Source organism: Corvus cornix, chromosome 1 (genome assembly GCF_000738735.6).
Source record: "Corvus cornix cornix isolate S_Up_H32 chromosome 1, ASM73873v5, whole genome shotgun sequence".
NCBI classification, from domain to species: domain Eukaryota; kingdom Metazoa; phylum Chordata; class Aves; order Passeriformes; family Corvidae; genus Corvus; species Corvus cornix.
This window is the reverse complement of record NC_046332.1, coordinates 113466783-113494477: the sequence shown is the minus strand read 5'-3', so window position 1 is coordinate 113494477 and position 27695 is coordinate 113466783. Positions and strand designations below refer to the sequence as shown.

Below are 27695 nucleotides of genomic sequence, written 5' to 3'. Positions count from 1 at the left end.
AAAGGCACCTTGCCAGTAACTGATGTTTCTTCTCTTCCAAAATGCTGTTTTGAATAAGGTAGAATTTAGGATGGGTCTACCAATACTTTCCTGATATGTTAGAGGCAGAAGGGGTTTTTTTTTGTTAAATAAAACATTGGCAAAATGTTTGCTGAAGTCTGAAAGTGCCTACTGAAAATTAAATGTCAGTGCATGTTCACTGACATTTTTCTTGTTATGTATAGAAATGGTTGGGAGGTAATTAGTACATTTAAACTGATAATTTGTTTTGAAAATTATTCTTAGATAAGAGCAACTACAAACAGTTACTGGGAGCGCTGGATTACTCATTTTTGTGTGCATATGCAGTTGGAATGTATTTAAGGTAAAACCTCACTCTCTTTACTGTTTACTTATGAGGCTGTGTGACTTCTGAGATATTTTGCTTTCCTGCTGCAGAGTTTCTGATGGAGAGTGAGAAATTGATTGCTATGGGGAAAAAGACCAACATGATTCTGAGCCCCAGTGGTCTTAATGTCTGATATATAGAAAGTTTTTACCTGCACCAATCTTGACTGCCTTGTGCAGGAATATTTTCCAGGCTGAAGTCTAGCCTGTCTTTTTTTCATGCAGAATATAAAGGAATATGCACTGGAATATCTGTCCTCAAACTTAATCAGTCTTCAAATTGCACTGATTGGGTTAAAATGATTGTCCTGGCTTTCTTTAGAGTCAAAGAATGGAGCAGATACCTCCTAAAAATAATACCAAGCCCATCTTAAAGCGTGTAGTCTTAGCTGCTGTTTGGAGATGCTTCTTTTTATTGACTAAAGCCAGACCCTTCATGAGTAGAATTGTTAGCAAGGGAGACAAGTCTCACTTCAGATGGCTGGAGACACATAATTTGGAAAACGACTCTGTAAGTAAATGGCTTTGAATGTGCTCCAGATGAGTATCTTCTTGAAAGATGGTTGTGCAGATGTCAGAACTTAGCAATTAATGAACTTGAAATGTTTTGTTGGGGTTTTTTTTCCTCTGTCAAGTGCTAAAAATTGCTCCTTTGCTACTGCAAAGGCAACCAGCAGTTACCAGTATGGTTTCTCCTCAACCAGAATTAAACAACACAAAATATTCTTCATTTGTGAAGGTTTTTGGGGTGTGATCTCATTTTTAATTATGGCTTTTCTCTTTATTTCCTTCCCTGTTCCAAGTGGACTCATAGGAGAGCGGCTGCCCATCCGGTACTATCTGACAGGGGGGATGCTTGCCAGTGGACTCTTCACTGCAATGTTTGGATTGGGTTATTTCTATAATGTACATAATCTCTGGTTTTACATAATGGCCCAGGTAGGCACAGTGTTAATTTAGACACTCAGAGTTCTCATGGTGCTGTTCAGGGTAATACCGGGGATGTTTCACTTGCACACAGTGATGAGTGGTTGGGTGGGAGGATGTAAATGCTGGAATATGTTGTTGATGACAGGCAGAAGTGATAGAGTGGATACCCCCAGGTATTTATTTTTGAAAAATGGTGGGGTTTTTTTGTTTTAGTGGAAGAAATCTTTGAAAGCAAATTAGTGTGTTTCACTCTGTGTCAAATCAGTGATCAAATCTTTGCAAGCTTAAATGCGGGCGAGTTTTAAAACAAGCATATTTACTTCTGTCAGTCTGCCAAGACCTGAGTGACACATCCTGGCTTTCTCTGCAGGAAAATTGCATTTATACTGCTCATGATGAGCAGGCTCCCACACTGGTGTGGCTGGGAACAAGCAGTTTATGTAACGAGATTCACTATTTGAGGTTTTTCAGAGCTCTGATCAGGTGTCACAAGAATTTTTACTGTTGGCCTGCAATGGAATTTAGGTCAGGACCAGGGTAGGGTTGGCTCTGGGGCCATTTTGGACAGGTCTGCACCTTGCACTGCTGCTTTCTGTGTTGTTGCAGTAACACTCTCACCTCTGGCACGTCTGCATGGCACTGAGCAAGGTGGCATGCAGAGATACTAACCTGGGCACAGCACTTCTGTAACCTTGTCACCAATTAATCTGTCACTGCCCCAGCCCTCTTGGATCAGGTGTTTTCCAGGACAGGAGCTGCCTGCTTTAGGGTTGAGCTGACTGTCTCTGCCCTGTGGGATGTGGTCAGTGAGCCCTGTAATTCCAAGGGTGGTCTGACATCACCAGCCCCATTGGTTTTTGTTGGGTACAGTGAGGTTGGGTTTTGTTGCATGTTCAAATGTGAGATTTTGCATTGTGATATTTGTGTCATGGTGCATTTGTAGAGAGGGAGCTTTTTAGGAGTTGAGAGGAGTTAAAGTTCTGTGCAACGTGGAGGCTGAAATAGTTCTTACTTCATCCTGAGTATATTAAGTAAATTCCTCCTCTCTGTTTATTTGCAGGTGTCTGTTAAGCATTTTAAAGTTATCCAGTCTCCCCTAAAGTTGCCTTTTTTTTCTGCTTTATTTGATTGCAAACATGCTTTGCCATATGCTCAAGTTGAGATAAGTGTTGTGCTGCTGCTTGAGTGTGGGGAATTCACTTCTCTGCTCAGCTCAGAGCAATGTGATTTTTGGTAAGCATGTGACTGAATTACAGTATTCTGTGAATTAAATCATAAACTAATTATAGAGATGTAAGTAGAGGGAAGAATCTCTGCAAAACTTTGTAACTTGTTTATTCTTGGGGAAAAAAAAAGTCTTCAAAACCCCCCACTAAATTTCTAAATTCAAAGCATTTGTGTAGACTTCCTTTTCCCAATGCAGCACTTGGCAGGAATGGCGTAGGAACCTGATTTATGGCAGGGAATGTTTATTTATTATTATTTGTATATACTTTCAGATAGCTAATGGGTTGGTGCAAACCACTGGCTGGCCGAGTGTCGTTACATGTATTGGCAACTGGTTTGGAAAAGGAAGGTAAATGATAAATAATCCAAAGTTTTGGAAGTACAGATCAATACATTCTGGGCTGTGATATTATAATCAAATGAAATATCTTTCTTTGGCTTCTGTGGGGGTTTTTTTTTTTGGGATGAAACAAGCAGGTAGAGTTTTGAGAGGCGTTTCCTTTGTTATGCTGATTAATTTATATATGAGTTTGAAACTGTCTCACTCATGTCAAAACAGTGTTCTGTGGTAGCTCTTTTTCAGATGAATTATTTCCGAATTTTATTAGAATAATTCTTGCAAATATAAACAGTCTAAAACTACTCTGAGTAAAGGCTGTTATTATGCCACTTTAATGTGGAATTTCCTGTGTTTTCATTTGTGTTTCAAAACAGTTGTCAGGGTGGAACTGTAAAAAATACCTTTGTGCAATGTCTTTTTTTCTAACACACTTACATAAACTTGAAAATTTAATTTAAAAGACAAAATACATATGGCACCTGATTTAACCTTTCTTTTATCACCTTCTTTAAATCATCTGCTTGGGGCTTTTTTTTATCTTAATCCTTCACAGAGATCACTCATTATGTTTATTTTGTCACACCATACAGTAATTTTCCATAAATTTTGCAAGAGCTGCATGCCAAATCCACTAGCTCTGATAATGGTTGATGCATGTAGCATATAATAATGCTACTATGGTACCATCCTTTCTATATGTAGAGTGTTATTGTCTCAGTTCCAGAGAAGGATGTATTGAAATTCAGTATTTGATTTTTATATAAACCACAGGGTAGTTAAGACTATATAGGCTCAAACTAATTTTCCATTAGGAAATGCAGAGAATGGTAGCTGTAACAATACTGAACAAAACCAGTGAGTTTGTGCAAAATAATACATTTACTCAGGTTTTGCTTTGTGCAAAAGCAGCATCCTTTACTTTTTGGATGCCCCACAGTGGACTGGTGAGTAGGGCTCTGGTTTGAATGTCAGTGACCTGGTTTCGTTCTGCTATAAATCCCATGAAGCATGAGCAGACCTCTTAGATCTTGTCTTCAGACCGTGGAAAAGGTTTGGGTTTGTTCAAGTTAGGCTACTCCAGATAAAATCCTGCTGAGGGCAAGGCAGCTTTCCCATGACTTACAAGGGAAAAAAAATCCCTGCTGTCATGATTTCAATGGGATTTTTGTGGTTTACCTTAGCTCAGCTGGAGCTGATGTACAGCAGCTCTAATCTGGGATTTCCAGGCAGACAGGAGCCTGATGTGTGTGTTAGCCAAGCTTGTGCAGGTGTCATCTTCTACCAGAGCCCAGCAAGTCCAGAATGGGATCAGAAAATACTGAATTTGCCCCACATATCCTGTACAGTTTGATTTCTTCTACTTGATAAGTGTGACACATCCTGCAAGCATCAGATTATTGGTGCAATGTGCTTGCAGGAGGATTTTTATTCCCAAAAGCATCAGACTTGGTGTCCAGATGCTACACAACCTGAGCATACTTGTTTTAATCAAAGAAACTATCCAGAAATAGGCAAGCCCTAGTGGTGTTTTTAAATGGCAGTAAGTGCAGGATGAATTTTGTCATGCACAGAGTATTTACAACAGTTTTATTAATATTTAGGTGCCTTGAAATTGCCAGATGGGGATTGTAGCATAAATAATCAGTTAAAGAACTGTAAGACTGCAAATATTTCAGTGACACCACAGATGAACAGCCATTTTGATACACTTCTATCAAGAGATTAATGCTTATAATAAATGTTTGTGTGTGTTGTGTTTTTTTTTTTATTTAAATGCAGGAGAGGTTTGATCATGGGAGTCTGGAATTCACACACTTCAGTGGGGAATATCTTGGGATCCTTGATTGCTGCTTACTGGGTGTCCACGTGCTGGGGTCTCTCCTTTGTGGTGCCTGGGGTCATCGTGGCTGTCATGGGGGTTGTTTGTTTCCTGTTCCTTATTGAACGTGAGTGCTTCAGTGGGACAGAACCATGGAGGGCTCGTATTCCTCAAGCTGTGCCCATGCTTAGAGAACTTCTTCCCAGAACACTTGGTGGAGAAGAGCCTGTGTACCTCCAAAGAGTTTATACAGTCAGAATCACAGGATCACTGAGGTTGGAAAAGCCTTCCAAGGTTATCCAGTCCCAGCTGTGCCCGATGCCCACCTTGTCCCCAGCCCAGAGCACTGAGTGCCACGTCCAGGCCTTCCTTGGACATCTCCAGGGATGGGAACTCCAAACCTCCCTGGGCAGCCCCTTCCAGTGCTTGACCACCCTTTCCATGGAGAAACTCTTCCTGATGTCCACCCTGAGCCTCCCCTGGCCCAGCCTGAGGCCGTTCCCTCTCCTCCTGTCCCTGTTCCCTGGGAGCAGAGCCCGACCCCCCCCAGCTGCCCCCTCCTGTCAGGGAATTATAGAGAGAAATAAAACACCTCTGAGCCTCCTTTTCTCCAGGCTGAGCCCCCCAGCCTCCCTCAGCTGCTCTTCATCTGATTTGTGCCCCAGACCCCTCCCCAGCTCTGTTACCCAGAAGGTCCCCAGCACCCCTGACAGAATGACATTCCAGAGCTCAGTCCATTGCCCTGTCATTAGCTCTTGTGTTGATAAATGATTTCAGTGTACCTTAGCAGAACGGCCCACCTGGCTGCAGTGCATATTCTGTGCTACCATTCAACCCATGCCATCCATCCTCTGTGCTATGAAATACAGGAGTCAGCTGATGAGCAGGTTTTGACACTTTAATTTAGAAATTAAAGAGGAATGCCCCATCCTGTCCCTGTGCAGACTCGGATGTTTTACTGTGACTGTCCTGTCTCAGGAAGAGAAGTCCTGCACATATAACTATAATTCTGTCATGAGCTGGACTGCCAGAATAGCATTTTTTATCTGTACTATCAGTTTATTGTCAATTTTTATCTGTACTGTCAGTTTATTGTCAGTAAATTACACTATTTGAAAATGTTGTAGAAGAGATCTTCCTTAGGCTTGTTTTCACCATTAACTATGTGTGGTATTTTATTTCAGATCCTAGAGATGTCAGTTGCTCCTGCACACCGTCCAGTGTAAGTGAATGCATTTTCTTTTTTGATTTTTGCCTCCTAATACACACGTTTATTAAGATAGTTCTGGAAATCAGATTGTCTGGGTGCCCCTTTTGTGCCAGGCTGTTATAACTGATCCTGTACTTGAGGCAAGGATTGGTCTTCTGTGCTTCACTGGTAAACCAGGAGCTTATTTTCTCTCAAAGCAAGTGAATCAAGAGGTGAATTAATTTGTTTTAAATAAAGTTTTGGAACAAATGATCTTATGACAGTAAACCAAGTCAAAGCTGTTCATCTCTTCTTTTGTGTTTTATTGAGTTTTCTTACTTTTCTTCAGTCTTCCTGAGCACCTTCCTAGGGTGTTTTATGTGCTCACAATTACATATTTTAGAAAGTTGTGTCAGTGGTGGAAAGATGTCCCTTGGAAATCCTGAGTTGCTGTGTGAGAAGATGATTCTTTTCCTGCCTCGTGTAGCTGTGACCCAAGAGGAGGGAGACAATCCAAATGGAATTGGAGAAAAGGAAAAAGCAAGGAAGGGGAACAAAGAGAGCATTAGGAAGACCAGCTGTGTTTAACTTCTCGTAACAGAATGTCATTCCTGGCCCAGTTTTGTTCAGGACTGTGCTCACAGGTTGATCTTGTTTCATGTTCCATGAGACTCTGGTCTGTGTTTGTCTCTACTGCAGCCAAACTCTGGAGCAATTCTTGCTCCAGGCTCCCAGGAACCTCTGGGCAATCAGGTCTGCCACATTTCCAAGTATTTTTTTGGGATAGTAGAGGGGATTAGCAGAGCAGGCCATGAGGTTTCCCATGTCTGAAGGCAAATCAGAGGTGTAGGTCCCAGGGGAATCCCACATGGAAATTGTCTGTACATGTGGATTCCTGTGACCTTTTCTTTGCAAATCTCACGGGTTGTACAGGGTTGATGGCTGTTTTTTCACCACCTAATATTTTCAGATAGATGGAGTTTTGCATTTTAAGTGCTCTTGAATAGGGACTGAAGGCAACTTTTCTAGTCTGTGTTCTCTCTTCTTTACCAGTTAATGCTTTTTTTATCTTCATATGAAGCACTTCTGATAAAGCTTCTGAATGCATTTAATGCTCTGTGGAACTCCTACTCGTAGTTTATTCCTGTGAGACAAGGTGGCTCACACTGCACTCTGTATTTTTCATTTATTTCTCTTTCATTTCTTAGAAGTAATTTCTGTAAATTTTGAGAGCATTTTAAGTGACTCTCTCTGCCTGCTGTTAGGAGTCCCATATTTCCTTAGCTTTTAGGTAGTTCAGAGCATCATTTTTTCAGAATATCCAGTTAAGCCTTATGGAAGTAAGTATTTATTTGTTTCAAATACACTTTAACTGGAAAGCATAACTAAAGAGCTATGCACAGAGTGTTGCTCATATGTCTCAATGAGCTGGTGTGGAAAATTTTGACATGGAAGATCTAATTGCCATGATACTTTTAGCAAAAATTTAGCATTTTAGGAGCTATTTCCCCCAGCTGCAGAAAAGGACAAGCATTTGCCTTAATCCTCTCTAGTGCAGCAGCAAGGTCACTGCTCCAGGCTCACTCTCACTGTGTGGGATGTACTTGACCTTCTGTTTCCCTGGAAACCTCCCTCTCCAGAGCAAAGGAATCACTTCTTCCTTCTCAATTCCCATTTCACATCTGGAAATCTGGGAGGAGTTTATAACAGGGCTTCTCCACCTGCCTTGGACACTTCTCAGATTGAGATTTGCTTTGTCCTCGGGAGCTTTGTCACTGGGACTGCTCAAATGCTTCAGTCCTGAGTGGTCTGCAAGGATTCTAAACCCTTGTGGAAGGGGCTCACAGCTTCTGTTTGCTGCAAGGAGGGTGGGTTTCTAAACTAGGGAAATTAATTAGGTAAGAGTAGAAGTTCAAGATGTCCAGATGTAGATGTGGTAACGACAGTTTCTGACTGCAAAGAAAAGTGAGTGCTAATTGAAGGAAGGTTCGTGTAGTAAAAGAGGGAAAAGATATTTCTTCTGTGTTGTACAGGGGTAGAATTTGACAGGCATCAAATGCTTGTTGTCCCTTTCTTGTTCAGTCATTTCAGTGACAACCTGAACAACCTTGTGTGCTTTTGCAAATAGTTAGAAATCTTTTTTTCTAAGGCATTAAACTTGCTGTTCTCATAAGGCTCAGGTCATTTTGGCCAGATGTCCTGGGTAGGTGCAGGCAGCTCTGCTGGCTGGTGCTAAAAACTAGATCTCCTTGTGGAAGAATGAAGGCAGTTAAATTTAAGCACCACTAAAATAAATGCTCAGCACGAGGGAAGGACTTCAGGTTTATATTAAGATTCAGAGATCAGGTTCCTCTCTGTGTGGTGTCACTGTCTTGGATGAATTTGGTCTACTGTTTATTTGCAGCGTGGTCGTGAGCCCAATATTTCTACAGAGTTTGTAGTGGTGAGTAATCTGATTTCATTGAGTTGTCCAAAACCACAGATGGAGAGTCAGGCACAGGGCCTTGAACGTGTGGTTCTTTCTCTTTGTTCTCTGGTTTCCTGGGCTGTGCTTCATTTGCCTGAGTTCATCTTGGCTCTGCTTTACCCATCTGAAATTTGTTTCCAAATAAATACTTGAGGACAATAAAGTGCTTTTAAATGCTGGCATTGGAGGCTTAATCTTGACTTTCTGAAGGGCTGTACTATGACAAATGCAAGTGAGGAGTCAGTGGGCTTTATTCAGAATTGCTGCACTTCCTTCATGAAATTTAAAGAGGAGATTTAACTCTTTTTTTCCCTTCAGGCAATGTGATTTAGAACTGGTTTTATTACTTCTCGTCTTTTCTCCCTTTGTCTTTTTTTCTTCCATAGTTACATCATGTTCATACAGACCTGTGTTTGTGCTCTAGAAACTTCCTTTATCTTGACTTCGCATTCCCAGAAAACTTCCCTCCCTTAAACTCCTGTTGCAAAGTGCTTGTGCATTTAAAAATTACCAGGCTGCAATTTTTATCTCCTGAAAAGGAGGAAGAAGTCCAAATATTAAATGTGCAGCCTCTCAGTCTAGTCCTTTTCCCTAGATATTTTCTCCTTACCACAGTAAATCTTATTTTTTGACAGTCAAATGAAAAAGTCATTCATTTTTCCTCTGCTGAGCTGCTGATTAAAAATGTAGATGACTTGTCTCTAGGTAATGGATTTTCTTCCCCGTGGATTATTGTAAATCACATTTTTGACAAGAGACAGATTTTCTGTAAGATGAAACTTCAAAATCTGTTTTATCAGACCCTGGGGGCCTGAGTGTTGTTGGTTTATTTTGAGGAATGCGTGTCCAAGACTGCTTGTACGTCAGCTCTGTACTGAGCTGCAGAAATACTACAATTTATCTTCAAAAGTATTTTGCCTTCTTAGAAGGATTTGACTGATGAAGGGCAGTTTGTCTAAAAAATACTGAAGTACATACTCTTGATTTTTTTTGGGGGAGGGGGAAAGAATTACCCAGTGATTGATTTTTTGAGCTGGATTGTTCAGTGACCATTTGCATGCTTTTTTTTATTTGTGGTGGTGAGCTTAAGGGGGTATTATTTGGGACAGAGTTTGTGGGGGTTTTTTATTGTTTTACTTTTGTTGGTTGGTTTTTTTTAACGTGGCATCCAGTGTGTGATTAAACACTTAAACATCTCATCCCTGAGAAATGCACAGTGCTTCTTTTGGACTTAGGTTGTCCATACCTGACTGCACACCTGCTTTAAAGCTGTATATTTACTTCAGCAGACAAATCTGAATGTCCCTGGTAAATCTTTTTAAACCAAAGATCTCGAAATGGTGTTTTCCAGTGAAGGCAGTTTTGGTGTGAACTGACACAGGAATGTACTTCTTAATAAGTAAGGATAAAAATTAAGTGCATCTGGTGCCTAAAATGTAGCTTTTTTTGTCTCATGTTTTCTTCTGGAACTTGCTGGCGGTGCTCAGGATCCTCATTAACACTCCTGTCCACAAGAACACACTGCATTTCTGGGTTAAAAGTGCTAATATAAGCTAAAGGGATGAACTTTTCTCTTAAAGGGGTTAGGAAAGTGAAAAATCAAAGTTTTCATGAAACAAATCAACTTCTGTAGTTGCTGGTGGAATCATCTGCTTAAGGGCAAAAACTAAGTTTGCAATCAGTAAGTTCAGTAGAGGAAAAAGCAGCTAAAATTGTGGAGAGGGGTATGACTGTGCTCTGAATTCAGCTGCTTCTATATAAAACCAGTATGAAAACAACCTTCAGATCAATTTGTGAGTGCATTTTATGTCCATTGCCAGAGCTCTGTGTAAGAACTCAGAAATCTCAAAACACACTGTCATCAAATTAAAGATGCTCCATTTGGGGTTATGTTTATGTGACAATGCACAAAACCTTGTTCCAGAGAGATGATTGACACTAATGTAATCCTTAAAAGAAACAAGCAGCAAAAATATGGAGTTTGTTTTGTTTTCTTTTTTTAGAATTCTAAAACCTTCCTGAACGGCGCCTCTCGGTGCAGAATCCAGATGCCAGCCTTAAATGCTAAGGAAAATGGCAAACCCCAGGTAAAATATAAAATACTACTGTAAAATAGCATAGAAGACTTCTTAAGGCTCACATGAAACATTTACTGCTTGTAAAGATTTCTCCTGTTTTCATGATGCTGAAATCTTGCTTCCATCTTCCCACACAAATGTAACTTCAGATGAGGGAACTAAGCATTACCTGCCATAAGTAATGCAAACTGAGCTGAATGAGCTGGCAACGCTCTTTTTTTGTGATCTTGACACAATTCCAGCAAAAATAATGCACTGCAAAATACTTTGAAGACAGCCCACTTCAAATATTTAAATTATGTATATTGTGTCCCATCCTTGCAGTCTCACTTCTCTCCATTTTCTTTTGAAAGCTGTCTGTACTTAGAAGATTATATGTGGAGATGGAAAGTTCTAAATATAAGCAATTATTCACAAAAATCTTAACTTAAAACTTGTAGCCATAAGGAATGTTATTTCCTACTAGAAGATGAATTCTGGACTTGCCCATTTTGTGGGCAGAAAGCTGTTTTATCTTGTGATGGACATTAACTGAAAATTTCCATTTGAAATTTTGTGTTTGTATTCAGTACACTTGGCATGCTGTATCCTGAGAGGATAACTTTTTTTTTTTTAACTTCTTTCAGACTTTTCCAGGAAAATAGAAACTTCCTGTTCTCTTCATCCTTTGCCCATAGAATAATAATGAGCATTCACAGGATGGAATAATCAGTGTTGGTAAAAAGGTTTTGAAATTTTTGCTAAGGAAACACTTCCAATACAGCTTAAACCCCCTCTGTACTGAGTTTATTATTTTTGTTTTGAGCTGCCCAAGAGTAGTCTCCAGCCCAGAGATGATTTGTTGGTGTTATTTCACAACCAGCTGGAAGGTAGGGGGAGATGTAAGAATACCAGCAGGTGTCTTTAGACAAGCTGGAATTTACAGAAGAAATTCATCTAAATATATGGAAGAAGGGGTGGTGAGGCACTGGAGCAAGTGGCCCAGAGAAGCTGTGGCTGCCCCATCCCTGGAAGTGTTCAAAGCCAGGCTGGATGGGGCTCTGAGCAACCTGGGATAGTGGAAGGTGTCCCTGCCCATAGCAGAGGTGAAACTTGATGATCTTTAGGTCCTTTCCAACCAATCTGAGATTCTAAATCATGATGACAAAGCTAAAAACGTACATAAATCAGCAAATCAGTAGAGATTTCTTTTTTAACTCTGCTGGTGCCTCTACTGACACCCTGTGAAGGGTCTGCTTAGCAAAGGGTGAGGAAAATGTACCCCTCTCCCACTCTGGTGTCCCTGGGGAGCAGGACAGAGGGATGATGTGGACAATGAACCTGGGGGCACTTGCTCATAATCCTGGGAATATCCCCCCCTTCTCTCTCCACCCTGGCAGCTGGGTTATGTTTGTAATACAGAGTCTTAACAAGGTTTAAAAAGAAACGAATAAAATCATTAAAAACCCTTGTTGGTAACTCTTTGGGACTTCCTGATTTTCTGCCAGTGACAGAAGAACATCTTTTCCCTGTTGGAGCCAAGCTGAACATCTTCCTTTTTTTACAGGGGTTGTGTTGCAGTTATTTGGAGCTGATTTTCACAGTCAGCTGTTGAGCCTCTACAAACAGCAGATGTTTTGTGTTTATGAGTTGGTCTCCAAGCACACTGGAATGGCAGCTTTTACTGGGTTTTCATTGACTTCTGCAGTTACTGTAAAAAGGCAGCAAATACTCAGGATCTGCAGTGATTGAAAGCAGAATGTGTTTTTGGCTGCGTGACCTGAATACCTCTGTGCTTTCATTGCTGCTTGTGTTAGGTTGGCCTCTTAAAAATCACACAAAATTGTAGGATAATGAATCCTTCCCCAGAGATCAAGAGTGTGCCATATGCTGAATCATGCTCTGAGACAAGCTGGCAAGGCTGTACAACATCATCTCTGCCAAGCACAGCCTGCTGGTTTTATTTATCCTGTAGCTATGTGCAGCATAAAAACCCCCATATCATTGACAAAAGTTTCCAGCATGACTTTAAATAAGTTATTTGGGCTTTGGTCACCTCTACTGCAATATTTACCCGCTCTTTTAAAACAGATTTGGAGCTGCTTGTCTGAGAAATGAGCAGCATTTCCTCAGACAATCCTGGGTTGGCTGTGCTAATTGTGCAGGAAATACTCAGACACCATCTAGAATCCAGTGGGGAGCTTCACTGCTTAACCCCTTATTTTTTTCCTCTTTTTCTCCTCTCTTATTTTTTAAAATTTTTTAGTAGTTTATGGTTTGAATTGCTGCTGTTAAAACAGTTCAAGTTTTGAAGTTGCTCCAGTAATTGAGAAGATAAATATTTGTTATGATGATGGAGTGGCTCCTGGGCTATGACATAGGTTTGTAGTGCCATGTCAAAGGTCCCTAGATGTTTTTTCTGTCTTCTAGTTAATGCTTTATCATCTGAGCCCAGACACTGGACTCCTGTAAGTCCTGCATCCCATCTAACAATCATGTCTAGGATTTTGGATGCTGCATGGTGGCTTCTGAAACTATGCTGGGTGTCTGGGCTCAGGTGTCCAGATGGTTCCCTGGTGCCCTCTCCTAAATGATGTTCTTTAAAAATGGAATTTATTTAGAATCACTGAGTGTAAAATAGCAGAATTGAATTTTTCCAGCACTTTTATTTTTTTCCTTCCTCCATCAGCTTAGCAAATATTAATCAAAGTTTTCATCTTTGCAATAAGCACTGGCAATGGAGCAGCCTGCTGTTACATCCTTTCTAGCCTACAGTCAAATATATATTTGAGGCTTAATTCTTCACTGAGGCTTTGTTCAAAGGCTGAAGAATTAGGAGAAAGAAGACAGTGTGCAGAATATGTAAGTAGGAGAAGTACACAGCTTGGTAAAGCTCTCAGCAGGCAGGTGAAAGTGAGGATAGCTACATCCCATCCTTTTTCTAAGTTGGAAGAGGAGTACTGAGGTCTATTTATACCTGATTTTTTTTTTTTCCTGTGTGCAGCTGTAAGATGTAAATTTCCAGCTCTATTCTGAGAGTTCATTTCAGTCTGGTGGAGGAATAAAAATAACATAAACCCTCATGGCTACACTGGGATGGCTTGTTCTTGTGGAGTGGTAACTTGCTCCACAAGTATTCTTAGCAGCCAGTGGAATTCTCGGAATAAGATCCTTCCTAGTACTAGAAGAGAACTCAGAATTCACAGCTTAGGCGATGCTGGTAAAATCCAGGCTTTTATAATTCAGGGATTGCAATGCTCAAATGGACCAGATTCGAAAAAGTAAGTGATTGCTTAACATAAAGCACTCACTGTCCATAATTTAATTCAGTTGGAAAGATAGCCTGTGTTTAGATCAGTGAGGAAGATGATGTTACAGAGTCTGAAAAATGGGCTAAATATTTGTACAGAAAGGAGATAATACATGGTTTTACACAGAAATGTATTCTTTCAGAAATGTCTTGTATACAATGTTGTAGGACTCAGTAGATTGATTGTCAGCTTTAAGTAGACCACATTTATGTGGTGGGGTGAGGGAAGATTGGAAACTGTTCTATTCCACTGAATGTACTCAATATGTGGGGGTTTTGCCACTTGAAATTGTTCCTCAATAGCACAGAAACTTGATTCTATTACAGACTCTGTGCACTCAGACAGAACAACCAGATACCACTGGATATTCTGAATATAGTCTCTGCTCTCTCTGTGTACTCTGGGTATCCAAGCCAAGACGTTTTTAAAAACCATAATTTTCTGTGATAAAATAGATACTTGTTTTTAGAAATTATTTTGGAACGATTTGATTTCTTGATACATATTTTGTTTCTTTGTTCTTTTCTCTCTCTCATCTATTGCTGGGGGACGCTGCAGGATCCAGAGATGCAGCATTTACTCACTGACAGTGAGAACTGCAGCGTGTCACTGAGCTCCAGCACCGTGGCCACTGGGGAAGGAAGGCATGGGACATCAGCCATTAGCTTCCTTGGGGCCCTGAGGATACCTGTGAGTGCCTGTGCTGCTCTTAAGAATTAAATTTTGCCTCAGAATTCATATTTCCATGAAGTTCTGGGTGGAGTGGTAGAGAGTATTAACTTTGCATCACAATCTTGGAATGCTGAGGACTTTGGGCTTGGTTTATTTGGAGGAAAGGAGGCTGAGAGGGGACCTCATTGCTTCCTGCAGCTTCCTGAGGAGGGCAAGTGGAGAGAGAGCTGCTGATCTCTCTTTGACAGTGTTCAAGAGGCATTTGGATAATGACTTTATCAGAGTGTTTCATTCAACTTGTGTCAGCCGTGAAGGGGTCAGGCAGCTGGACTGGGTGGTTGCTGTAGGTCCTGACTGAAACAGTTTATTCCATCCTAAAGTCCGTTCTAAAATTTAACTGAACCTGATGACATGTAGGTATTAAGGATGGAATAGCAAACTGAGTCCATAAGCACATCTCTGTGTCAGAACTTCCTTCTATGGCTCCCCTTTTTACATTGCTCAGCATTTTTAAAAGCTTTAGTCTTAAAATCTCATCTGAGAAGTTTCAGGACTTTCAGCCCAAACATTTGGACTGCTGCTAAAGGAAAGGAAGTTTCCTTGAGGTCAGAACCTGTCATTTTTGATTGTCCTCTCAACCTGAAGCCTAAATGCAGAAGTAGGATTATTTGGATCATGTGTAGAGTAAGAAAAAAATCCTGCACCCACCCACTGTATTCCTGCGACCTCTCATTGTGTTTAGTCTGGTCCTCAACTGTTTTTCCTGTGGCAAAGTGAAAATAGTGGGTGAAAAATTGCTGCTGTTGCCACCTGGAGTCTCTGAAACCCTGTGGTATTTGTCCTGCTTGTTGCTGGGAAGGTCACGGCTGAGTGTGGAGTGTGTGTGCTGCTCCTCAGGATAACTGCAGCCCTCCATACCAGGGATTTAAGAAATCTGGTTTCAAACAAAAAGTTATCTGATGGTGAGGGGAATGAAGATGGGTTAATTTGGCAGTTTAGTTGCATGTCTGTACAGTAAGTAGACTTTTATGTGCCCAGAAGGAAAGAGGATGGAGCAAGTTAGAGCTTTAAACAGGTCATTGCCCAGTCTGTGGTGTGCTCTTTCCACATTCTGATCTGAGCTGTGTCAGACTGGTTTAGTGGCTTTTTATAAAGAGCTGAACAATAAGGGAGAAATCTTGGACCCATCTGAAGGAAGGAGATAAAGAGCACAAAAAGATGCCAGTTGCTCTGGAACACGCTCCAAACCTGCTATAAGGCTGTATTACAACTTTATTCGAGGGAAATAAGTGATGCAGGTGTCCCAAACGGTATAAAATCCTTCACATTTCATTTCAGTGCTCTCTGCTCAGGTTATTCAGTACCATTTTAATGTTCTCTCTTCAGGCAGTTCAGTACAATTGAAAGAAAATATGTAAGTAAAATACCACAGTCTGCTCAGAGTGCAAGCTTTGTGCTCTCAGGGGAAGAATGCTTCTTGGGAAATCATGAGAGAAAAAGAAAAGCCTAAATGCTTCCTAGAAACCATTCTCGTAATGGTCTGTGAAAGCAAATAGCTCTGTTAAGATACTGACTCCCTGTTTTCTTTATTCTCTCAGGGAGTTGTGGAGTTCTCCCTTTGTCTCCTGTTTGCAAAGCTGGTGAGCTACACTTTCCTCTTCTGGCTTCCCCTCTACATCACAAATGTCGGTGAGTATCACATGAAAGGGATACAGAATTATGGCTACAAAGTGTCTGCAAATAGGAGCTCGGAATAAATAAGAAAATAAACATTACTGCTTCTGAAAGAGGCTTTCTCTGCTGCAGTAGCAGGGGAGTTATAAGTCACCAAGCAGCATATTTCTCAGGTTTATGAATTCAGTGTTATGAGAGGGCATTTTCAAAACAAACAAAAGTGTCTGGCTTATCTTCAGTAATTCCAGGCATAAATACCTTGTCTTTGGCTCTTGCAAACAAATCAAAAAGTCTTACTTACTAACAATGTTGTTCATGATTGAAATGCCCTATTAAAACCTATACAAAATAATGTAAATGAGCTTCTTTATCTGTTCAGGACTGCTTTTTTGGTTTTTTTATGCTTCAGAGTGCAAGATGGACCAACTTTTTAGGGTCTGTTGTGATAGGAAAAGGGGCAATGATTTTAAACTAAAAGAGGGCAGATTTAGACTAGATATAAAGAAGAAATTTTTCACAGTGAGGGTGGTGAAATGCTGCAGCAGGTTGCCCAGAGAAGCTGTGGATGCCCCATCCATGGCAACATTCAAGCTTAGGTTGGATGGAGCTCTGAGCAGCCTGATCTAGTTGAAGATGTCCCTGCTCATGGCAAGTTGGACTGGATGACCTTTAAAGATCCCTTCCAACCCAGACCATTCTGTAATTGTGTGATTATAAAACTGGTAAAATGTCTCTTGCAGTGAGAGTAATTGCATTCAAAAGTCTGCATTGCTGAATGCCTACTTATGTTCTTATTTCTTTTACACAGTGTCACCTTACTGTGGCTTATTCTGGTGAATAAACAACTCTGCTGTAAGGTGCCTTTGCCCTGGCATTACAAGACTGCTGAGATTTCCATATTTTATAGTCTAGAAATGAAACAAGTGTTTTGTTTCTCTCACCAGAGCATCTTGATGCCAAAAGAGCTGGGGACCTTTCCACACTGTTTGATGTGGGTGGGATTTTTGGTAAGTTTTAATATTATTCCACACTCTTAATCAGGAAAGGCTCTGGTACACACAGCTTACATATTTTATAGTTCATATGCATGATTTCCACTGAAGAAGAGTGGCAGTAAAGGTACTGAGCTGAGAGCAGTGTTGAAAAGTGAAAATCTAGTAAAATATCTTTACAGCCAGTGATACTGTCCAGTGCAGATGGGAAGAGTCAAATTACAGAATCTTTCAGCTCCATCAGCTCTGGCCCATGAGTCTTGGTCACCACCCATCAAAATATCTTCCTTTTGTCACTCTAACTTAAGAGAACTGTCCCAGTTTGTACAGTTGTGTGGGTTTTGTGGGCACAAAGGTGAATGGCCACAGGTGTCTTGGTTTGGTTCTTTTTCTTGATAAAATTGGGAGATCATAATAAGGACCAGGCTATTCCTTTCTCATTTGTAAGGTGACCATTGAATAAATTTTGATGCAGTGCAGACAGCTGAACTCATAATAAAGCAAACATCATCATCCTGAAGCACAGCTGACTTACCCCAACCACACATCCCCTCTCCACTTCCCCCATTTCCCTTCTGGAAATAAGCCCTGTATCAGTCCTTTGGAAAATAAGGCTCATGATGGAGAAGTTTCCCTGGATCAAGAGCTGTGTAGCTCAAGGTGTTGGTGTCAGGGTGTGTTGCAGTTATTGTTCTGTTTTTTCCTGGGCGTGACGTCTGCTTATTTCATCCCAGAGAGCTCAAAGCCAGACTCAGCAGTACCTTGGAGAGGTGGGTGACATCTTCCAGCAGCATCTTATTCTGCTGTGAATACAGCTGAACAGTGTGTCAGTGCTGCTTGGATGTCTGGTGTTTATATTTAAATTCAAGTAGGATGGGAGCAATTTGGAGATGGGCAGCTGGGAAGGGAGGGGCAGGCCCAGCAGTATTTAGGAATCTGGAGAATCCAGAGAGTTTCCTTTCCTTCTCCTTGTGCAAGTTCCCTTAATACAATCTTGACAGAGCCTTCCCTCAGCCCTTTCAGTCCCCTCCAGCCACACCCTCAGATCAGTTCTTCTGTTGTTGGAAAACACAAGAAGCAGAGGGAAATTCAAGAGCCTGGGTTAGTTAACTACCTGGAGAGAAAACCAAGGATTTCATTTGCCCCAAGATCTAAAATAGCCCATTTCCCCTGGTTGTGGTATGACAGGGACAGAGAACCAAGTTTTCTGTTGCGTGTGAGGTTTTAAGAGACCAGTGAGTGGATTCCAGAACTGCAGCAGTGGGGCCATGTGGCACCTGGGAAAAGGCTTTTTGCCTTGGACATTTGGTTGGAATAAACAATGAGGAAGAGCAACTGTCTGCTTCTGTTACCTTCAGGTCAAAACTGGTTGGGTTAATGAGGATGTTGCTGTGTGAATTATGTGTAACTGTGCTGTAAAAGTCATTGGGTTGTGTTTCATTAAATAAAACTGATGTCTTTTGTGCAAAGCACGCACTGAATGTTTTCCTCACTCCCCTGTGTGTTTTTTCAGGTGGGATTTTGGCAGGTCTCATTTCAGACAGGCTGGAGAAGAGGGCATCAACCTGCGGAATGATGTTGCTGCTTGCAGCACCCACAGTAAGAGCCTGCCCCTGTCTCACAGCCGTGGCTGAGGCTGTGATGCCATTCCCTGGACAGTTCTTCAGGCAGCATCTCCTAACCTGGATGTAAAGAGTCCAGGCCAGTTTAAAAACTGGCATGAAAAGTTGAGCAAATATAGATATTGGGGCTAAACAAGCTAACAAGCTTGTCTACTAAACAAGCAAGCAAGTCTAATGTATTTTTGTTTACAGAATGTATGGAAAGTTTCACTCCCTTGTAAAGTTTGATGTTCAGTTGTTAGAATTTTAGCTGCTCAAAGGGTAAAATTTCTGAGCTGTAACTGTTGGAAAACCAGCAGATGGACATGGGAGATACATTTTTATTTGATCTTTTTATGATCTGTGTTCTGTGTTGAAGCTGCAGTTGGAGAGTTTAAAACTGAGTGGCCTCATAACACAGCCCTTCTGAAAGGGCATAGGGGAATGGGATCCTACCCCTTATCTCCCTCCTGTGTCCAATCAAACAATCATTCTGCTGTGGTCTAAAATGGTTTAGTAAAACCTGGAACTTTCATGTAATACCAGCTAAGATAGCATGTAGTTAACATGAGGAACCCGGGATTAGTCCATATGTTGGTATTCTGAGTGCTTATTTATTATCTTTACAGCTATACATGTTCTCTGCAGTCAGTAAAATGGGCCTTGAGGCTACTGTAGGTGAGTATTTTTAAATTATTCTGCCTAGCTTTCTGTGAACTTTGCATTTATGATCTTCGATGCCCCTTCCTTTTTTTTTTGGGTTTTTTTTCTATTTCATCTTTTCCCTTAGAGGAAGAACATGGCATCAAATTCCTTAGATTTGGTCTTGCAGGCTTTTTACCGGGTAAAGGGGGGAGATAGGAAACGAGTAAGGGGTGGCAAGAAAACAGATTTAGTTAATATCCTTAGTCTTTATGGAGCTTTTTGTGTCAGCACAGACTTTTTTATATCCCTTGTGCCCAATACCAGAGGTGTTTAAAGATTGCCTGTAGTACTTCTGACAGCAGTGTTAACTTTACTTGAATAGGCTGAATTCACCTGTGGCTTTCTGTTACCTCACACCAGAAATGGAAACACAAGTGCTGACAGTGATGTCTCACCTACCTAAAGGCCTTGTTAGCTTTTAGGGTGCTCTGTAAGCAGAGAAGGGATTTATGGGTGTATCTTGTGAGCAACCCCTGCCCTCATGGTCAGTTTGGTCAAATATTCCCCATTCTCTGACCTACCAGGATCGATAAAGACCCTGGGAAGTGCTTTTTGTCTTAGCCCCATCTTCTGGTATGTTTGAGAATTCACATCATGGAGTGAGCATTGAAAAGAGAGAGAAGTGGATGTTGGTTTTCTTCCTTTCCCAATTCTGAATTGGGTCAGGGGAGCCAAGGAAGGATTAAGCCATTTGGGAACCATAGGCTGTGATGTCTCTTGTTGTTATAGCAAACAGTTGTTCATACAACTCACATTTTCCTTTTTTTTTTAACTTGGAACAGTGATGCTGCTTATCAGTGGTGCCCTGGTGAATGGCCCTTATGCCCTGATCACCACTGCTGTCTCTGCTGACTTGGTGAGTTTGGCTTCCCCTGTGACATTTGGCCTCCAGAGAGAGCCCTTGGACATCTTCAGGGTCACCAGGGAAGGGGTTGCATTGTACCAAAGCAAAGGAATAAGGAGCTGGAAAGGCAGTGCTGAACTCAGCCACTGAGGTGGTTCTAGTGTGAATGAGTGCCGTGCCTGTGAGAGGCTTCTAAATTATTCTTGACCACTCACAAGACAGACCAAATCTTGTGGGTGACAGCCCAGAGTGAATCTGAAGGTTGCATGCAAAGCCAGGCCTCTGTACAGATGCCTTGCCCCTTTTATACTTTGCATTTTTAAATGATTGGAGGAGCTGTACCTGTGTGAGAGATGAGCTGGTGATTTAATTCCCATCAGTGCAAAAGCTATACCTGGCACAGACCTTTACAGGAGTAAAGGTATGTGAAAATAAAAAGTCCAGCAGGATCAGCTCAGCCAAGTCACAAATGCCACATGGAAACATGAACACTGCTCATGAGGGAGACTTTGGAAGTTTGCTTTGTAATGTGTTGGTTCCTTAAGGCACTAAGCAAGATGCAAAAGCCCTCTAACAAATGTGCTAAGTACAGGAAAAGGAGTATCTGGCAGAAATCTCCAGACATCCTCTGGAGCCCTGTTCTTGGCCTGGAGGTGTTGGCAAGACCAGGGTGACCACCAGGCAATGCCCATTTCATCCTTGGCCTTGTTGAAGGGGCTGGCACTGCAAGGTGCTTAGGGCATCTCTGCAACACAGATCTGATGTGGAGGGGTGTGAGATAGATGATGTTATCAGGGCTTTTTCAGAGCTCAGCTCAGCATGGGTCCAAGCCATCTCTGTCCCTCCAGGGTACCCATAAAAGCCTGAAAGGGAACGCCAGAGCCTTGTCCACAGTGACGGCGATCATCGACGGGACGGGATCTGTGGGTAAGCCGAGGCCACCTGCCTCACCTGTGACAGGTTAAAACAAAGCATTTTTGAGAAACTAGGCTCTTCAGGTCACATTTTACCAGGACTCAGAACAGTTTGGGAAATGAGGAATAGCACAAATTTAGCCTGAAACCTCCAGTGGTCCCACACCTGAGGGTGGGAGGAAGAGGGAGGATCACTGATACTGGGCACAGACAGCAAAAGGAGATGTCACTGGACTGTTCTGGGATCAGGGATATTTTATTTATGCCCTCCATGTGGAAGGGAAAACAGTATAAAATTCAGCTCAGTACTGGATGGGCATTTTGTTGAGCCAAAGGCAGATGTTTATCACACATCCAGTTTTCCAGCTTCCCTGTGTTAGGTTTCCCACTGGCTTCCCATCTGTAGCAGTAATGTTTTGCACTTCCCAGGACTTTTTAATACATCAGGTAATACTGAGTTAACATAGTGGAAAAACAGATACTCTTAATTCAGAATAACTACATTTCAGTACAGTAAATCTTACACAGTTCTGACAGTATATTATATAAAATACCAAAATACAATACCAATATTATATTTTAGGTGCAGCTTTGGGGCCTCTCTTGGCTGGCCTTATTTCCCCATCTGGTTGGAACAACGTGTTTTACATGCTCATGGTGGCAGATGCATGTGCCTTGCTAGTAAGTGTAAAAACACTATTTGGTTGCTGTGTATTTCCTTTGTGCCAAATGATCCCAAAATGCAAATTGTCCTTTTGCCACTTCAGTATTCTGTGTTGTATTAGACTTCCAGTGGTGTAGGAGAATTTCAGTCTTAACAGCAAATTTGCTTGTTTTGAAATTCTCATCTAATTTTAATCAAAAGTGCAGATCAGTTCTGCTGCACTTCAGTTCCTGAGCAAATACCCAGCTGTTAATTGCTGGCTGAGCAGCTTAGAGCAGGCATAATTGCAAGTAAAGCTTCATATTTAGACCTAGAAGTTGTCTCAGATTCCACTCACGGAAGAATCACTTCTGGTTTCTTTAAAGCCAGTCTAGCAAAGCTGCAACAAATGTTTTCCTACATTGCTGTATCAACAAAATCACCCTGATAATGTTGAAAGTTAATACATCACATTTTCCAGATGGGCCCTGAAAGTGCTGTACTAAGTTAGATGAAGAAGTGGCAATCCTGGCTTTTGACAGTAACCAGGAGCAGATGTTTGGGAAAAAAAGAGCACACAGGTGGTGGCTTGGTGCAAAGCACTGAGCTCTGGGCTCGTGCAGAGGAGCTGAGTGTCATTCCCTTCCTGGCACAAGAAAATCAGAAACCCTTTGAGTTACAATGGAGGCTTTTTTTTCTAAATTCAAATTAAACCCCAAATGTAAAAGTAATTTTTTCACGTTTAAGAGTTAATCTCTGGAAATTAAATAAATACATTAGATAAGTTAATAGCTGAAGTGTGTTGCCACTGGTAGCCAGCTGCTTTATAAATCCTGGTTTGTGCTGGTTTCAGTGTTTGGTATTTCATGCTGCAGAGTGAGGGCTGGGAGGCTGTCATATTTTTCCTAGATAAAGTTCTCAGTGTTTTTCTCTTACAGTTATTGATTAAAATGAAAAAACGCCACATTTCTTTGCAGAATCAATTAAAACGCCTTTGCAAAGCTCTGGTTTTGAGAGGTTTGACTCTGCAGTTGTAATAAATCCTTTTTTGCATAACTGTTCTGCTTGTCCTGGTTTTTGCAGTGCAGCATATGGATGCCTGTGTTCAAATGTTATTTCTCCAAGGATACCTGGAGGGGTGTAGCCTCTTACGTGGTGTTCAGTTCTCTCACTCTTGGCCATTTCTGTGCCTCTGAAAAATAAGGTTTAACTTCTTAAAACAGTTAAACAAACTTACATTTATAATAGTGAGATTCTGAGGATAACATAACCTGAAACAGTGAGGAGCCCTGAAAGCTCCAATTCTGTCTTTCACGTGCATGAGAACCATCAAATCGTATTTGTAAAATCACTTTTCCTGCTACTCTCTCAATAATCCTTTTAAAGTGCACTTGGAAGCCCTGGTGCTGCACAGACAAGCAAACGTGACTGTCTGTACTCACCCTGACTAATTGTGGTATTAAAGCTTTTCACACACACAGTTGTTCTTGCAAATAGCAGCTAAAATACTTCTATGCTCCAAAATTCCTTTCTGACACGTTTTCTTGCAGCCTCGGGGTCCCTCTGCTGGTTTCTTTACACATCTGCTGGTAAAATAACCAGAAAACCATTCTGGTTTTTATGAAGAAATTGACCTCTCAGATGCAGAAAGGAAATTATTTTCCTGTTGCCTGTCTATTGTGAAAGCTTCTCTTCCAAACATTACTGAGCATCTGTAAATCTTTATTTTTTTTTAAACTGAGTTCAGCATTACAGAGTTATGTTTCAAATGAAAAACACTCCAAATAACAATGAATAATTCTGTTTCTTACCTTGTTTATCTGTGTGATACTAACAGAGATTCTGTGATTGTTTTTGCAGCTCTTACTCCGTCTTATCCAGAAGGAACTTCAGTGTCATGCAGATCACAGCCTGTAAGTGTTTTGCATGGCTGCTGCTCTTTAGTAACACTTCCTAAGCACATTAGTAAGCCTTCCATTTATAATCATATATGATCATTAAGGCTGGAGAAGACCTCCAAGATCAATGCCAACCTTTGCCCCATAACACCTAGATGTAGACTGGACATGTTAAGGTTTGTGTATATCCATTTCTGTCTGTTTTAATTCAGCTTCAAAAGAGTAACCTCAGTTTGATGTTTTCAAACCATGGACACTTCCCTTCTTTTGAAAAAATACCTGAAAACATATCTCTGTCACAATCTCTTGTTTGTGGGGGTTTTTTTTCCCAAATATTTGACCCTCATGGGTTTGGATGCCTTAGGATTTCGGCTTTTATATTTTTCAGATCCTGTACTGCTTTAGAGTGTAACTCTAAAACTCCATAGCCTGCTAGCTACTGTTCTCCCATCCTGGTTAGACATAACAAATCCTCTCTAGGCCTGGGACTCAAGGACACCCTGTTGTCCCAGGCCCTGAAATACGTAAACTAAACCTCTAAAAAGGGGGAACAAATTTGGGGTAATGACATCATTGCCTGAAATTGTATTTGGAAGATTAACCCTGGTATGCAAATGGACCCAACTTAAAAAAGTATGAAAAACTGGTGACCAGTGGTCCATTTTGGGTGTAGCCCTAGGGCTCTGTACCCATAGTGTACCTCAGTGAAGGCCCTTCAATAAATACCTGCTTTTATCCTCTTAATTCTGGCTAGCCTCTGTTTTCACTCAGCCCCAACAAGGCATCAGTTTCATCGTGCAGGTGGGGAATTTCCTGCCCTGTCTTTAATAATGGTTCAAAATGTAACTTTTTCCAAAAGTTCTCCTTAAAGAAAAGGGTGACTCTGAATTTACAGTGTTTTGTAGTGAAAAAAAACCCAAAAAACATCCACAGAATCAATACACAAAATCTAAATTGAGTCCCTTGGTTGTAGAATTTTGGAGGAGTAAAATGGAGAGAATATAAAAATGCGTGGCAGGGGCTGGATCCTGCCTTTTGGTGTCACACCTCAGCTTTTCCTGCCTGGTTGCTGTTCTTCCCCAGGTTTAAAGAGCACTGAGCTACAAGACCAGAGCTGGGATAAGGAGTGTGCCAGTGGCTGGAGCTCTTCCCTGAAAACCAAATTCCATGGGACACCTTATCCTGTATTTGAGTTTCTGTGTGGTGAAGAGCTTTGTACGTTTGCTGGGAGCAGTGTGAGACATGCAGCTGGTAAATCCCTGAAGCTCTGATTTTTGCACATGAATAAGTACCTCAGGATGGCACCTGTTCATCAGATGAAGAGATGGGGACTTTGGGAAGGTTTCAGCAGCACGCCTCAACTGAGCCAAAGAGAAATACCAAGTGCCTTTTTTATTTCTTTTGATAGGATGTTTTTAATTAAAACTATGGACTGTGTATTTGCCAAAAATCAAGGGAAAGCTAGAGCAGGAGGAAGTTGAAATTTTAACAGTCTGCAAGTGACTGTCCCAGTGTCAGTGAGCAAAGGATGCGTCTTTTATGTCGTCTTGTGTACACTGAGAGCATCACTTTCTAGAGGACAATATCAGCTCGTTATTAAGATGTGCTGCTATTAGTATTTGAAGCTGCTCAGACAATAATCACCCCACTGTATTATTAGATTTTAGCTACAGCACTACTTCCCAAGGACAGCATCTGGCCTTTTGGTAGGTTATAAAATAGAATTTACTCTTGCTGTGTACTGCAGTTAGCAGTTTTCACAGATTCTCTGGATGGATGTTAGTCCTCCATTAGGACTGTGCAGAAGAAAAGGAGTCCTAAGCAACAAAAAGCAGTTCATGAGTCAGAATTTCCAGTGGGGGCTCTAATGATTTTTCAGGGTATTATAAACTGGTGGTGCAAACGTCACGGAATTGTGCTGCTCTGCTAGGCTGGGCTGACATGAGAGGTGGTTTCTTCAGGGTGGCAGAGAGCTGTGAACTGTCCTGTGTTTCAGCACCACAGGACTGAGCAGATGGAGCTGCGTTGGTGCCCACTGGCTCGGGGATCTCTGTTGGGTTTCAGTGCTGGTGTGCACATGGAAGTCACCGTCAGATCTGGGCCTTAATATCCAGAAATCTCTCTCTAGTGGCTACTTTCAAGTGGCTCTGGGTTTCACATTTGGAGCCAAAATATCAGAGAAGAAAAATTACCTGTGTGGGTGGTAGTTTAGAAGAGAACATTTGAGTAACTAGTGCTACCCAGCAAAATAGATGGTTTAATGTCTTCAGAACATATCATTTCTTTGTACAGCTGTCTGCTTTGCAAACAGAATGTTTCTGTGATTTTTTTTTTTTTAAGATGTACAAAGTGAAAAGAAATCTTCTTTTGTATGGGATGTTTATACTTAGATCACAAAGATTAGGTAATTTAAACTGTGTGTTGTCCTTAACTATATTTATTAAAGCTCTAGGCCTTTGTCTTGCTCTTAAGTTTTGTGAGACAGTGCAGTCTTTACACTTTGATTAGCAAAACACTCTAAAAGCCCTGCAAAATATTCAGGAATGTCCCATCAGCTGCTGGTGTTATGTTCCACGTGCTGGCACAACACTTAATTTCCAGGGCTGTTTTGTACCTGCTCAGTCTTTGAGTTGCTTCTCTGGTTTGATCCAGCACGTGCTTTGTGCTTGACTGGAGCAGTGTCAGAACGGGCTCATTTTTAACTGTTCTGCTGAGCAGAGCTGCAGGGATGACCTCAGACCCACAGGGACTCAGGCAAGGTGCCAGGTCCTTGCAGGGAGCTCTAGGAGGGTCCTGTCCCTGCACTTCGCTGGATGGAAGGTTGACCTCACATTTTGGGTAAACCAGGGGGGATACTCAACATATGAGCGAGCTCAAAAATCTGTGCTGTGCTTGGGCTGTGGTTAAATGTGACAGAATTGTGCAGCAATGTTACTTGAAAGGATTTCCATCCTCCTGGAATGGGAAACTGCTCCTGGAATGTCAAACTGCTCCTCGTTCAGCCAGGCTGAAACAGCTTGATGGGGCAAAAATGACATTGCAACCCCAAAACAGCAGTCCTGGCACAACTTCAGTGTATCTGTGGGGAGGGAGGGATGGATGGAGGACTACATTAGCTGAAGATTCCAATCCCTTTCCCCAGAAATACATACAGAGCTTATACTAGTTTATTGAAACAGTTCAAACTCTGCTGCGCTCAGATTTTGAGAAGTTGTTCCCTGTTGGCTGAAGTCTGAGGTTAAAAAGCTTTTGGTTGTATTTCTAAAGATACTTAACTGTCTTTTGGGTTTTACTTGTTGGGGCTGCTGCTGTTATTTATTTATTTATTTGAATAGCTTTTGCACTGCAGTGACTCGGGTATGGGGTAATGACAGATTGCATTTCAGTTCCTCCCAGCTACAAATTTGTTGGACAAAAAGGTTAAAGATTTGTTTTTCTTGTTTTAGAAACCCTAAAGGTCCCCCAGATAGTGAATAAACTGTGTGTTTTGTTAGTATCAGGTGTCTGTATCCATTAATCTGGAAATGGGCAAGACTGACAAAATTTTGTGTGTAAAAATGTGAGTGACCAGTAGGTACAGCCAAATTTAAATGCAACTGCAGGGTTGGTTTGTTGTTTTTTAATGCTGATTATTGTGAATTTTATCCATTCATCATCCTGTGTTGAATAAAAATAGATTCTATTCTAAACAGAGAAGTGTTGAGTACTTTATCTTTTACATCTCCACGAAGAAATGTTCCATTTATTGGTTGGAAGGACAGACATCCCTGCTGGGACATTTGCCTGAGTCAGGGGCTGAGTCTGGCTCCTCTGACGTAGTTTTAAGGTGACTTTTTTTGTTGTCTGCTTTGCTTGCTCTTCAGTTTATATGGAATTGATATGGAAAAGCTTCATCCTTTCTCTCTAGCTCTGATCATCTCGAATTATTGTCTTGATTCTGTTACAGTGTTTGATGGGGTTTTTGTGCCTCTGCCTGACATGCAATGTCCAAACCACAGATGTGCTGGGGAAAAACTGATTGAAAA

General features: G+C 41.3%; 1 protein-coding gene across 6 annotated transcripts in view; it reads left to right on the top strand.

The window, feature by feature from the left end:
- The window catches only part of SLC37A1 (solute carrier family 37 member 1), a 36303-nt gene extending 8937 nt beyond the window's left edge, over nucleotides 1-27366 (top strand). For 4 of the 6 annotated variants that reach the window (XM_039553059.1, XM_039553042.1, XM_039553066.1 and 1 more), the window contains exons 6-21: nucleotides 286-364; nucleotides 1191-1326; nucleotides 2378-2550; nucleotides 4664-4830; nucleotides 5888-5925; nucleotides 10363-10446; nucleotides 14286-14417; nucleotides 15998-16088; nucleotides 17018-17080; nucleotides 18579-18664; nucleotides 19296-19344; nucleotides 20154-20227; nucleotides 21064-21142; nucleotides 21713-21810; nucleotides 23633-23685; nucleotides 24754-27366. In XM_039553059.1, the coding sequence (XP_039408993.1) occupies nucleotides 286-364; nucleotides 1191-1326; nucleotides 2378-2550; nucleotides 4664-4830; nucleotides 5888-5925; nucleotides 10363-10446; nucleotides 14286-14417; nucleotides 15998-16088; nucleotides 17018-17080; nucleotides 18579-18664; nucleotides 19296-19344; nucleotides 20154-20227; nucleotides 21064-21142; nucleotides 21713-21810; nucleotides 23633-23685; nucleotides 24754-24769 (1418 nt within the window). In that variant the 3' untranslated portion in view covers nucleotides 24770-27366. Of the gene's footprint in view, nucleotides 1-285; nucleotides 365-1190; nucleotides 1327-2377; nucleotides 2551-2816; nucleotides 2894-4663; nucleotides 4831-5887; nucleotides 5926-10362; nucleotides 10447-14285; nucleotides 14418-15997; nucleotides 16089-17017; nucleotides 17081-18578; nucleotides 18665-19295; nucleotides 19345-20153; nucleotides 20228-21063; nucleotides 21143-21712; nucleotides 21811-23632; nucleotides 23686-24753 lie in introns of all 6 variants that reach the window. The other 2 variants (XM_039553075.1, XM_039553077.1) reach the window with 2 other exon arrangements.
- Nucleotides 27367-27695: the final 329 nt, after the last annotated feature.